The 12,865-nt window shown below is 38.0% G+C and overlaps 1 protein-coding gene across 7 annotated transcripts in view; it reads right to left on the bottom strand.

The window, feature by feature from the left end:
- DCAF6 (DDB1 and CUL4 associated factor 6) overlaps window positions 1-12,865 on the bottom strand; it is a 77,688-nt gene that overhangs the window by 9,482 nt on the left and 55,341 nt on the right. For 3 of the 7 annotated variants that reach the window (XM_032095966.1, XM_032095994.1, XM_032095975.1), the window contains 5 exons: window positions 12,320-12,435; window positions 11,450-11,533; window positions 10,968-11,289; window positions 6,224-6,265; window positions 630-768 (listed from right to left, as the gene is read on the bottom strand). In XM_032095966.1, coding sequence (XP_031951857.1) covers window positions 630-768; window positions 6,224-6,265; window positions 10,968-11,289; window positions 11,450-11,533; window positions 12,320-12,435 — 703 coding nt within the window. The remainder of the gene's footprint in view (window positions 1-629; window positions 769-6,223; window positions 6,266-10,967; window positions 11,290-11,449; window positions 11,534-12,319; window positions 12,436-12,865) is intronic. The other 4 variants (XM_032096004.1, XM_032096015.1, XM_032095984.1 and 1 more) reach the window with 2 other exon arrangements.

Here is a 12,865-nt window from a genome sequence, read left to right on the forward strand (position 1 = left end):
AATACACCTAGAACTCAGAACTTCATATCTTCAAAATATTGCAAAAAAGCAAAAGAAGAAATAGCAAGGAGAGCAACCTCTGTTTTTCATGCACCATTGCTTTACAAACACAGTGACTGCATTTTTCTTGAAATAGAGCATTTTGTGTGAAAAGGACAAGGCATCTAGTAGCTAAATTATAATTTAATAACCAGCACTGGTTCCTTTTTTAAATTCAGAGATGTCAAAGCTCTTCAAAACTATGATTTAATCCTCACTTTCCCTTCTGAGCTCTTCAAAGTTAAAGATTAAATAATAATTTTGAACAGCTTGGAAGGGAAAGTGAGGATTAAATCCTAATTTGGAAGGTAGGCACATTTTATACCATTTAAGCTGAGAGAGAAAATGAAAAAGAAGAAAAATACCCCAAATTTTAAAGGATGTTGAGGGGAGTACTTAAATACCTTTCACAGTGACACGAGCCACACTAATTTTAGTTTTCATTTAGAGCCAATTCTGTGCCTTCCAAGTGATCACAGAAGCCAAAGAGCTTACAGTGCATCCCAGTACCCTTTTTGGCAAGCACAGCAAGGGGCAGCTGTGCTGAGTCCATAAAGCCCCACAGCCCCCAAAGCACACAGAGTCTGTACCATGGTCCGCGAGTTGCGGTGACCTTTATAAACCATCTTTATCAATGGGCGCCTGATATTCAGCGTTTCCAGCTCTTCCATCTCCTTCCTCTCCTTCCTCCTCCTGAAGAGCTCCTGGATGCGGGCGACAGCGGATCGTCTGTGAATTCCAGAGAGAACAGCACTGAGAGCCCCTTCCCAAACACTGCACGGGGCTCTCAAAGATCATCATTAGGCACTCCAATACATTCTCCATGAGCTTGAAACAGACATCAGCGTAATCCCAACTGTAAAATTACAGACTTGGGTTTTTTCCATCCCAGCTTACAACAAGAATAGCATGCAAGACAGTGGAATGTCAAGTGATGCCAGGTTTTATTCCCCCTCTGTAGAACAAACTTCAGCTGTTGGCAAAATTCACATGCTATTTTATTTTCATCCTCCATCCATATTGAGGTAGCAAAATTCTGAAGTAAAAAAAAAAAATCTATGCCAGAACAGAACTTTTTAAATTTTAAAAAGCCATTAAGGATCTAATGTGTCTCTCAGTGTGATTTGGTTTTTCGTAAGTTTTGTCCAATTTATTTCTCTTCATTATTTCTCTATGACAAGACTCAAGATTTAGACAGCTTTTAAAAAGTTCCTACTAAGGCAAAAGATGATTTGAGATCAATTATTGGAGCAGCTATCCCATATGGTAGCAGTAAGGTTTACAGCTGGAGATTTCCTAAAACAACAGAGGAAAAAAAGCGCTAAATTATGTAATTTGTTTTGTGAATGTTTAATTCCAGGAACTTATTTTTTATTAATCTGTGACAAGACCTTGGTGTCAAAATTTTTCCTGTTTAGCTCTTCAGTTTGCAGATCCCTGTAATTCCAGCTATAACCAGACAGTCACATCCCGGTTCTTCTGTTATTCCTTCTCATCATTAGCTCTGAGGTTCTGAACACAGTCCAAGGGGAATATCACTCTCAAGAAGAAGCAGGTACAGATTTTAGCAGAATGCAAAGAGTGAAACTATTACGGCAATTTATATGATCCTAAAAAGTAAACTGATCCAGAACCTCACTACACTGCTGCCAGAAAGTAACCTGAATTTACTTTCAAGTCATGTTGTCCAGTGTTTTAGTCACTGATCCTGGAGACTCCAGCAACAAGTCCTCTACTCTAGAAAAAAACCCTACCAGATCTATCTCATAACTAATTCTCTCAGCCAGTGATCTGCCTAGATTTTTGTCTATTTTTTGCCATAGGAGAAAGTTGCACCAGAAAGTTAAGGTGAAATAAATGGTGTGCTACAGCTAAGCAAAGAAGGAAAAGGAATGTAAGTCATTAATACAATTTTATTTACTATAAAAACAAATAAACCAACAAACCACACACTGTTTTACTAAGACAGATCACCTAATACAGCTAAGCTTTTAAAATAAATTTTAATATTTTTTAGAGAAACTGGAAGAGATTTGAAACCACCAGCCAATAGATCCACTTAACAGTGTGCTATTTATTATAATACATTTCTTAGATGTTTGCCTAGCAAACAGCACCAGAAAAAGTAGACTGCTACTACTTCCTTGGTGAGAGTTTTCTATCCTTTCAACCCCTAGACAAGTTCCTGGTTCATCCTTTTTACACTACAGTAAATAAATACACTGTATTTTTTAGTTAGTCCTTACAATATGCTGAGTTTCAACTTTAATCAACAGATTTAAGAGGGTTCTGCACAACATCTTCATACAACAGAGGGGGGAAAAAAAAGAAGCCCAAGTTCTTTATCTACTGTGCTTTAAAGATCACTGAATTATGCTCCTCACCAGTTTACTTCTACATAAAGGAAAAAGGGTGGCATGCACATGATAGGCTGCATCAAAACACTTACAGAAACTTTAAACCATCACATGTGCATATTGGGGTTTTACTTGCTTTTAAAAAAGAAGTGGGGTTTGTGTGAGAAAGTTAAAGCACCTGTCATTTACTGTGATTGCTATTTGTAATTTTGGTGTGTTTCTTCACATTCATTAATCAAAGATGTGCAGTGAAGAGGCTGAGAAGTTAAACATCATTAGGGACTGACAGAGCAGTAGACTTGTCCAGCTGTTTCAGAAGGATTACTTGCTGGATAGCAGTAACGAGTCTTGGGATTAGAAGATGGTATTAAAGTAGCTGATTGGTAAAGCAAAGTAGTTTCTTGCATAATTTTTCATCCAAACATCTCTAGAAAAATTAATCTCCTCTCCATTCCCCTAGGCTGAAATATGTAGACATTACAAAAAAACCATCAATACTACTCAGCAGTCAGGATCATGCATTCTAAGATGAAAGCAGAAGCAGAGAAGCAACTTTTTGGGTAAAACTGTCTTTAAACTAAATGGAGCTCTGTATTTAACCTCCTGATTTTGGGCCTTATTTTAAAAGGAAAATGGATTTCTATTTAGTTATCTTGTGAAGTCGATGATTACCTTCACCAGGGAGAAGGCAGCCAAGCACGCAGCTCTAACTGTGATACTGTGATCAAGCCCTTAGCAACACCCTGCAGAAAGCAGGAACATGCCAGAGGCAAGTCTGCTCCAGTAAACATAAATATGAACCCAATTTAATGACATTTCAGAACAAAGAACAGTACAGGAAAAAGGCTTCTCTGTGAGAGGTATGATAACTACAGATTTTCTACCCCTTTAAGTCATACACACACAAGAATTTTAAAATCTGACATTACTGTTTTCATTTGTATTTGTGATGAGCAGTTCCTGTTTTTGCCGACACAAACACGGATAGCAGCCTCATCACTTGGAGCATCAGTGGTTACAGAAGTGTACTGTGCAATTTGAACTGTTCTGAGGTTCAGCTTGAGCTGAGCCTGGCTGAGAGCGGCTGCTTCCCTTCCAAACTGCTCTTCCAAGCACAAGATGTCAGACAATGGAATTTTTGCATGTTGTGTTGGCACTCCTCAGGCAGCCCCATCAATGGGTACAGTTCTAGGAAGGATTCACAGAGCACTGCTTTCCCCCTTACGATCAGCCAGGTTTGAAGTCTTCAAAGTTAATTGTTGCAATTTATTATCAAAAGTCCATTTAAATTAAGCCCAAGATGAATGGAGTAGGGATTCAGAAGTGAAGCCATATTTTTTTAGTTAAACATGGGTTCAAGCCAAGTAAACAAAAAAACCAAACCCACAAAAATCCCGTGATGCAAACTGATCCACAGCTATATATTATAAATGGAGAGAAATGGAAAATATGTATACACATAAGTCTTAAAATATCTAACTTGTCACATAGGGCATTTTCTGTATATTTAGAAGTTCTGAAGTGCAATGAGGATTTTTTAAAAACAAAATTCTGTACAATTTGCACAATTAAATAACCGGTTTGCTTGTTAAAGGATAATAATGTAGTGGCTGCCATAAAACTCATCTAAAAACCGAGATAAGCCTGCTTCTTCCAAACACCATTATCCCAGGCTAATAATGGTCAGTCTCCTGAGCTCAGCTGCAGCAGCTGGATGCAGAGCTCATGTCTCCCTGCTTCCTTGCTCCATCCCTCTTGTCTCAGCTCTGCCTTGAGTATTGAGCTCAGTATTGATTCCTTCACTACAAAGGATTTTTGTCACTTCTTAAGTTTCCAAATGTACTCACACACAGACAAACATGGTCTCATTTTAATAGCAGACAGCTTTGGGCTGGAAGGGACCTTAAAGATCATCTCATTCCAAACCCCTGCCAGGGGCAGAGATATCTTCCACTGGACCAGGGCTGAGTACCACAAACCCTGATTCCTTCTCTTAAGCTCTTTCAAGTCAAGCCAAGATCTTATGTTTTATTCCCTCTTGTTGCCATCTTCTCCTTTGAATTATTTTCCCTATCCGAAACAATTGCAGAGAACCTAAGGCTTATAACCATTAACTTAGATCTTATTTCTCCAGTGCCTTATGGTCATTTGGACAATGCTCTCAGGCACATGGAGTGATTCCTGGGGGTGTCCAATGGAGTTGGACTCAGTTGTGGGTCCCTTCCAACTCAGGGCATTCCATGATTCTGGTATTATTTGTGTGTGTATCTAGACCATTGCAGCAAACCCTTGATCCAGGTCTGTCATTTCTTCATTGATCTGGTAAAGGAATCCACCTGCCAGCTACAACTGTCCTGCCCAAGAATTCCAAAGGCTTGTCTTAACCACCACATTAAAATAGATTCCTTGTCTAAATACCAACATTTGATTATATTTCTGATATTAATTACTTCCTTTAGAAGCCTCTGAAGCTATGGAAGAGATTTACTGCTGCTGTCAAATTTCAAGCATTAAGATAGCTCAACACCAAAGGCAAAACCATCCTGTTAACAGCACACTGACACTACCCTAAAGCCCAAGTTATTTCACTGCTGATCATACAAAAAGAAATGTTTACTGTAATGCACTCCTAGGTCATTTCCCAGCTTTCAAACACAATCAATGTTTCAACTATTCTCAGCTACAAAACATTTTTAAATTTTCACCTGATATGCTGCTGAATTATGATGAAAAGCAGAGAAAAAGAGGCTTATAAAAATTCTATGCTGAATGCATCATTTATTTTATATTAAATTTATAGCAACATGAAACTAATATTCCCCTGGGCTGTGCTGAAGAGCTAAAGAATTCCTTGGTAAGCATGCTGAATATAGAAAGAATGCCTATTGTAAAATTTAAAGTACAAAAGGCACAGATTCCTGAACCTTTAAGAAAGCTGATGAGTTAAATCCAGGTAGTCCGACTGCAGCTAAGAGGAAAATGTAAGACAAAGAAATACAGATCTGCACTATTTTCCTGGAGGCATTTAAAATACAGGACTCAGGTTACCTCTTGAATGGAACATCATCCTGCACCTTTGCCTTTCTAGCCACACAAAGCCAAGATGTTCATTTTCATCATTAGAATGACTTTGGGCCATTTTCCCTCTAGATGGCCTTTGGCTGAAAACCACAGCAGAGTTTCTCCCTCTTAGGGCATGTGGCCAAACACAATTACCCAAATTGCCTTATGTGTTCTTACAACTGCTTCCCTCAAGTATTTCAATGAAGAATATGAGATCAAGTGACTTTTTTCATTTAACTTCATTAAAAGCAATATTGTATAACATTTAGCATCTATCTTGCTAAATGTGTATTACCCAATATAGCTCTAATAATTATGCTCAGTTCCATAACCTTGTTCAGGCAAAAAATATAAATGGTCTTTGATCCATGTAATCTTATATTTTTGTCCAGAACTGGATGTTCTCTACTACCAGACAAAGCAAGTCAGCAGTAGCCCATGCAAATATAACTCATTCCTCAGCAGCTCAATTATTAAAAAGAAAAGGTATTTCTTTTCACAAACTACACACTTTTCAAATTCCATTAATTTCAATGGCACACAATAAAAATGTTAATAGGTTGTAAAATGTATACACTGCCACGTCTTTTCAATTTCCATGCAACACATGCAGCTAAATATAACTCAAGCAATATGCTCTGTAATTCATAACAGTTGAAATACAGCAATTCTTAAAATGCCAGTTAGATGTGAAAAACAAGAACCTGATAAATCCAATATATGGCAATAAAAAGGAGGAGGGGAGGAATAAAACAATTAATTACCTCATTATTCTATCACCTATCGCTGTTCCTCTGATATTATATCTAGTAAAGGGAATAACAACTGAAGTCATTCACAAATGCTGGGTACCATGTTTTTCAAAGGTTAGCATCTCTTACAAAATGTGCTCTATGAATTCCAACTGAGAAGGCTCCTTCCCCAGTGTATGAGTCAGTATATGAGACTACTTGGATTTCAGCAAAAATAGTATTCAGATTATATAACAGTACACAAAGTTAAATTATAAAATGCAGTACTTCTTCACAGATCACAGCAGCTGTATCATCATTTCCATTTTACATTCATATTTCTTTAGATTGTAACCTACTAGTTGTAGCTTTTTCCAGGCTTAGCCTCCACCCCCAGATCAACTTCAAAGTCCAAACAAAATTAATTCAGTCATTTAAGTAGGAAATCAGCCCTCAGAGAGCTGTTTTGACTAATCTGTGAAAATTAAGATCAATCCATTAAAAACTGCACTCTGTGTATGAAGAACATTTTGCATAGATTTTTTTCTTCCCCTCCCACACATTACAATGTACAACCCTCTGTTTCAACTAAACTTGCTGGACCCAGAAAGTTTTAAAGAAGAAATGCCCTTGCATATGTCCAGACTGAAAGACCTGCACATCTCATCTTATTTGTCAGAGAAGGCACCTTTTCCTGGGGATTCCCTAAAATGCACAGGAGGTTATTTTCTCTGCTGAGTATCTAGCTAAACTGCTCTGCTGTACAAAAGAGGTTTCATTTTTTTTTATTTTGAAATATTCTGTGCACTTCCTTATCCATTTTGTTAAAAAGAACATGTACTGACTGGCCAAACGACATGAAAAAATGAAATAACTGCTTAGCTTCTTCTAGTCACTTGTGAAGACCATTCCTATAGTGATGCTCAGTGGCTACAGAAATGCTGCTGAAAAAAGTCAGATGCCACATTGTCAATTATTTCTTTTAAAGTAATGTCCTTCCGTGTCAAAACTATTCCTAGCTGACTCCTAGTCAACATGCAGCTGACTCAGCCAATCAACCAAAGGATCATGGTATTTCTCCACATTTTGCTGGTACTATTTAAAGTCCTTTTCAAAATACTAAAGTGGGTGCAGACTTTGCCCAGTCTTTCCTGATGGCTCAGTTTCAGGTTCCTTAGTGAGAAACCACCTATCCTCATTATGTTTTTGAGATTTATAAGCATCCACAGTATGAGATTATGTCCCTTGTATCTATGCTTAGATTTGAGAAAAAGATCAAACCCTCAGCTTGAAAACATTACAACTTGGATTTGTACCCAAATAATATTCAAATAATGGAAGCCTTGTACAATTAGATCTGCAAAATGAGCAATATTTATTCCATCTTACTAAAAATGAGATGTAGCATGAAGCTCTCAATTTATTTAGCTGTTTAACAGAGCTATCAAAAGGGTATTTCTGCCACTTCTTTTCCTTAAGAGGAAGCAAAAGATCATGATTTCAGAGTACAGAATCAGAAATCTACCCTTCTTTTTCAGTGGAGAAAGTTGTACTTCACAGTGGGAAGATGACTCTGAGACAGTTTCCTTGATCTTAATTTCTCCACCTGTGGAGTTTCTGCTCAATTTAAACAAGAGCTATTTGGTTTATAAGAAAACACAGCCTAGAGAAAAAGAAATTAATTGTAGACAAAGCTGGTAATGCTACATATTGGGAAAGCCTTATTAGTCAGTTTTTAGCATTCTGTTTCAGAAGGCTACAACAGCCTTTTAAAAATTTTTTGTCCTACAGAAAAAGGAAACTTCTTTTCTTCATTACATAAAATATGTTCACAAAAGGTAGGTTACTGCAGGCTAGTCTTTCTTCCTCAGAAAGAAAAAGAACAACAAAACCAAACCCATGAAAAAAAAGACCAAAGCAGCTCCCCGAAGTATTCTAGAGAGAAAGAAAAATCTACATTATTACTCAGATATTAATGCCATTAATTATCTTATAAGATGATCCATTGAAAAGTAAAGTATTAGATAAACTTGTAAAAATGAGATTTAGTAAAGGAACTGTTAGGTAACACAATTTACTGAGCGAGGAAAGAGAAAAGAAGCCTACAGGAAGCATCCTGGTGGAGTGAAGCCCCAGACTTGCAGGCAATTTTGTGCCATGTATTGCTAATAGTCCTTGAGCAAGGGTGTAGGAATGCAATCATGCAGCACACACTGAGGGTGGAGAACTTATTAATAGAGAGGGGACTGTAGGGCCTTGAAAAAAAGAGGTGGGTAGATAATCAGCAGGATAAAATTGAGTTACACACCTCTGAGCTTCCTTCTGGTGAAAGGGAACACTCATTCATTAGGATTGACAAAGTAGGAAAGAGTGCAGGGTGCTGGGCTTGTGTCTGACCATGAGGCCCCACAGGAACAGCCACAAGCAAGAGAGGAGGAGGACACAGCTCCAGCTCTCTGTGCTCAGAGAATCCTCTCTAGACCAAGAGTAACAATCACAGAATTACTCCAGCAAAACCCAAACAGTGCAGGGGGCTGGGCTACCACATTCAGGCAGGAAGTGAAACATGAAGAGCAGACAGAAACCAGCATGATGGCAGGAAACCCACAATTTTTTACTGCTAAGAGTGAGAAAAACTTGGCACTCAGTCTAACAAGACAAAACCTGAAAATGGACAGGATGAACATCATTCAATGATGAGCACTGAGTGTGAAAAATTATTTCAATCAAAACAGAATGTTAGCACAGAACAAAATTACCGATTTTAGTTCATGTATACCCATGGTAGCAGCAATGCTTTGAGTTAGCTTCCTACTCGGTAAGGGACACGGGGGATTTTGTATAAATTTGATTGGTTTGTGAAAGAGATTTTAGGCTGTAACAACTGCCACAGTAGTAGTAGAGAGGACTTCCAGTTCCTTTCACTTTAATATGAGATTGAGAGCTTATAGGTATAGCCTTTAAGACCATCAGTGTCTGCTTCCTTTCTGGAAATCCAAATTCCTTTGAGCACACACAGGATGTCTTCCTTAGTATCTCAGAGTGCATTTACAAACTCCTGAAACCTGAACAATAGGAGGGAATGTAATGCTCCAAAGTTAAACTAGAAAACTTCACTGCTTGCCCACACAAAAAAGCAGAACAAAATGATCTGGTCAGGCAGTAAACCCGAGCAATGAAAACTTGCAGGCAATCCTAAACCAACACTGACTACAAAGCAACTTCTTTTCAGATTTTATTTGGGGGAAGAATAAGGGAGCAGGGGACTGCATAAAGGATTTTAATTATATCATTCATTTAGTTGAATTATCTTTCCTAGGTGATAAACTGTTACAGGAAGAAATCTCACTGCACACAGAGGAAAGAAAGCGTGTCAGATGAATTGTAACTTCATCTAGGATGTCCCCACTAGTGGGAAATGGTAACAGCTGTGTGATACCTGGAAGTGTCATTCTTATCACATTACTACAGAAACTATTACATCATAGAGACAACATGGTGCATGAAGAGAAGCTATGAATCCTGCTTGAAAATGCAGATGGGATTAAAATTGCAGGGCTTTTCACAGCTTGATCTACAATCACTGGATCATAATGAACATTGGCTCTGCAAGGGAAAATATTTCTGCCATTCCATATCTGCCTACAAATACTTAGTACTGCATGGAAAGTTAATGGATTAAGACAGAATCTGTGTATATTGGCTTCTTCATAAAAGCTGTCGTTTACTGAGCAGAATTACTTGTGCTTTGTAATAAACAACCACTGACTGTTCTTTCTGTCACTACTGACAATGTGGTGGCTTATGACTTCTATTTTAACTGCAAATTATTCCAAGCCTTCTCTAGAAACAACTATTAAATTCTTCCTGATTTCCTAATGAATACATATTGTAAAATCCTGTAAAGAATTTGCATTGCTAGCATAAGGAATTAATAGCACTGCCTTTAAACAGGAGTAAAGCAAAGGCATCTGACACGAGGTTAAATTACACCTAAACTACTAAAAAACGTATTGTCTGAAGTCTAACAACAGAAATGTTGCTTGAATAATTTTACAGTTTTGAAATTAGTGAAAAAAGGTATTATACCAACAATAGCAAATTGAGGGCTCAGTTTACTGAATGATCAAACAACGATGTACAAATGTTTGTATTTTAAAAAGCAAAAAGCTTACTAAATGAATCTTTTATTAATGCTAACTGCTAGCAGTCTACCTTTTCTTTTTACTGACATACATACTGATACTCAACAACCAACAAAAGGAAAAGGATTACAGTTTCTCTTTCAGAGAAAAACAGGAATGAAAAATTGAACACATCAGTCTTAATGTTTGTACTACAAACACACCACTGCTGCACAACAGCGGTTAAAAGCTCTTGCTTCGCCCAAATAAGAACACCTGAAGTACAGTTGAATGAAAATGTAGGTCCCTGTACCCAAATGTATGAACTTTCTATACTTATCACTAGAGGGAGGATAATAAAACATAAACTGCAAATATTTAGCACCAAGGTATTCAGCAGGCAAGAAATCAGCATAAACTGGTATTAGACCTGTAAGAGCCTTCCTGGCTGGCAGGGAAAATGCAGCTGTACATGTCTTACATATAGGCAAATTAGACTCAGCCATCAAGCTCTTGGCCAGTTGTCAAAGAACAACTTATTTTAATTAAGGATATGAGGCCTGAGTTTCTAGATCTTTCATTCAAACAAACAAAACAAGAAAGAAACAACAGCAAGAAGCATTTTGCCAAGCAGAGACAAGTACTCCCCTCACCTGTGTCCGGGGCCTCCTCGATACCTGGCCCCCGGGATCAGGACAGGGTCGTCATCGCTGTCATCGGTTTCCTGCAGAGCCGAGCTCCTGGTGGAGGCCTCGTCCGGAGCTGCGAGCCCTGAGGACTCCGGCTGCGACTGAGGGTCCTCGCTGGCCGCGAGCGGGTTGGCAGTGGGGTCGGCGCTCTGACTGCAAACGTCTTGGTTTGCACCCTTTTCACAGGACACTTCTTCCTCTGCATTCCCAGAGCGAGTATCAGCATTGGGGCCATTTTGTTCTGGTTGAATTCCAGAGTGCTCAGGACCAGGTTTATCTGATACTGCTAAAAAGAAAGTATTGGGGAAAATAAATCACACCATTAATGATTATAGTCTATTTTAGAAGACATTAGAAATGGTCACAGAAATTAAATTGCACAAACTGAGTTCATATTTCATCCTCTACTTCTTTCTATAACTGTTTGAAAGAGTACAGATACATACTTGCTTCTGTTGTCTGTACAGCTTCATCTGTATTTTTCAGCTCTTCAGCACTTGCATCTTCCTTGTGAGATTCATCAGGAACCCCTAAATTAAGCAATTTAATAGTAAACCACACGATTTCATTTAGATGCGCTTCTATAACATAAGCAAGTCTAAATGACACCAGCACTCCTAGAAGAAACCAATCCAAGCAATCCACTCCAAAGTCAACGTCTCTTTATTGAAATCTCAGATACCAGTCACATAACAGTCAGTATATATAAACCTATCAAGTTGACCAGGTCAACACACTAACAAAGAAAAATGGAGTAATTTCTTGTTTCTTAAAGTATTTAAGATCCTAGGCTATGAGAACTTTAGCAGCAAAAATAGCATTTGTACTCTTAATACAGACACTTACTACTATTTCTGAAGACAAATGAAGTTATCAGTCTATTAAAAGGGATTTTTTTTTTTTAATGTCCCTGGAACCAGTCATTTGACTTGACTGCCCTTTTGGCAATGAACTGAGCAAGACAAACACATTTAATAAAACACAGTGAAAGCTTGAAAGAAATCCAACAGAATTCCAAGCACTCATTTATGAGTGCAAAGTGCAGTTGTTCTATTTTTCTATACAAATTGGGCACAATATATCCCTAAGAAGAATAATGGCTTTAGAACTAAAGACAAGATTTGTTAATGCTGTTTATATTTATTTGCAGCTATCTCCGGTTGCTGTCTTCTTCTTTCCTAAAAAAATTCATGCTTTATTATGGCTGTGTTCTGCCTTCATGTGCATGTATGAGACTCCCACTGTGTGCAATGGGAGTCAGGGACATGGGAGGGCAGAAATTTTGCCTTAGCATTAGAAATTCTACTGTATCTTACTTGTTTCTTCCCCTTCAGGCCCTGACTCATCCGAAGCTTTTATTTTTACAGAGTCTTCTTGGCCTTCAGTTTTGCAATGACCTCCACTCCCTCTAGAGCTTGAATTTGTGCTGCTCCTGGCAACGTAACATAGAAGAAGAAAATAATTTAGGATCCTGTAAATACATCACATCATTGCAATTGCACAGCCTGACCACCATCATCTTTCTCATTGCAGTCTCACTATTCAAGAGCTCCTGGCAGCAGCTACAACCAATTCACAGCGATTTCAAAATTCTCTTTTATTGTGTCCATTGCCACTCATCCCACACAACTCCTCTGCATCACAGAACCCCATTCTGTCCTTCCTACCTTGTTTTTTTAACCTTTCAAGAATGTCTTCATTGCTTTTCCAAATCTTCTAAGAACTCCAAAGGATTTGCTTTATTTCACTGTTTGCACACTTTTAGATGTATAAATAATCAGAGATCTTATTAGACGTATGACAAGCTAGCAGCTGAGCACTAATAAATAATGTTATCCCATTCAATTAAACACTTTGATTCA

The sequence above is a fragment of the Corvus moneduloides genome, chromosome 2 (assembly GCF_009650955.1).
Source record: "Corvus moneduloides isolate bCorMon1 chromosome 2, bCorMon1.pri, whole genome shotgun sequence".
NCBI lineage: Eukaryota > Metazoa > Chordata > Aves > Passeriformes > Corvidae > Corvus > Corvus moneduloides.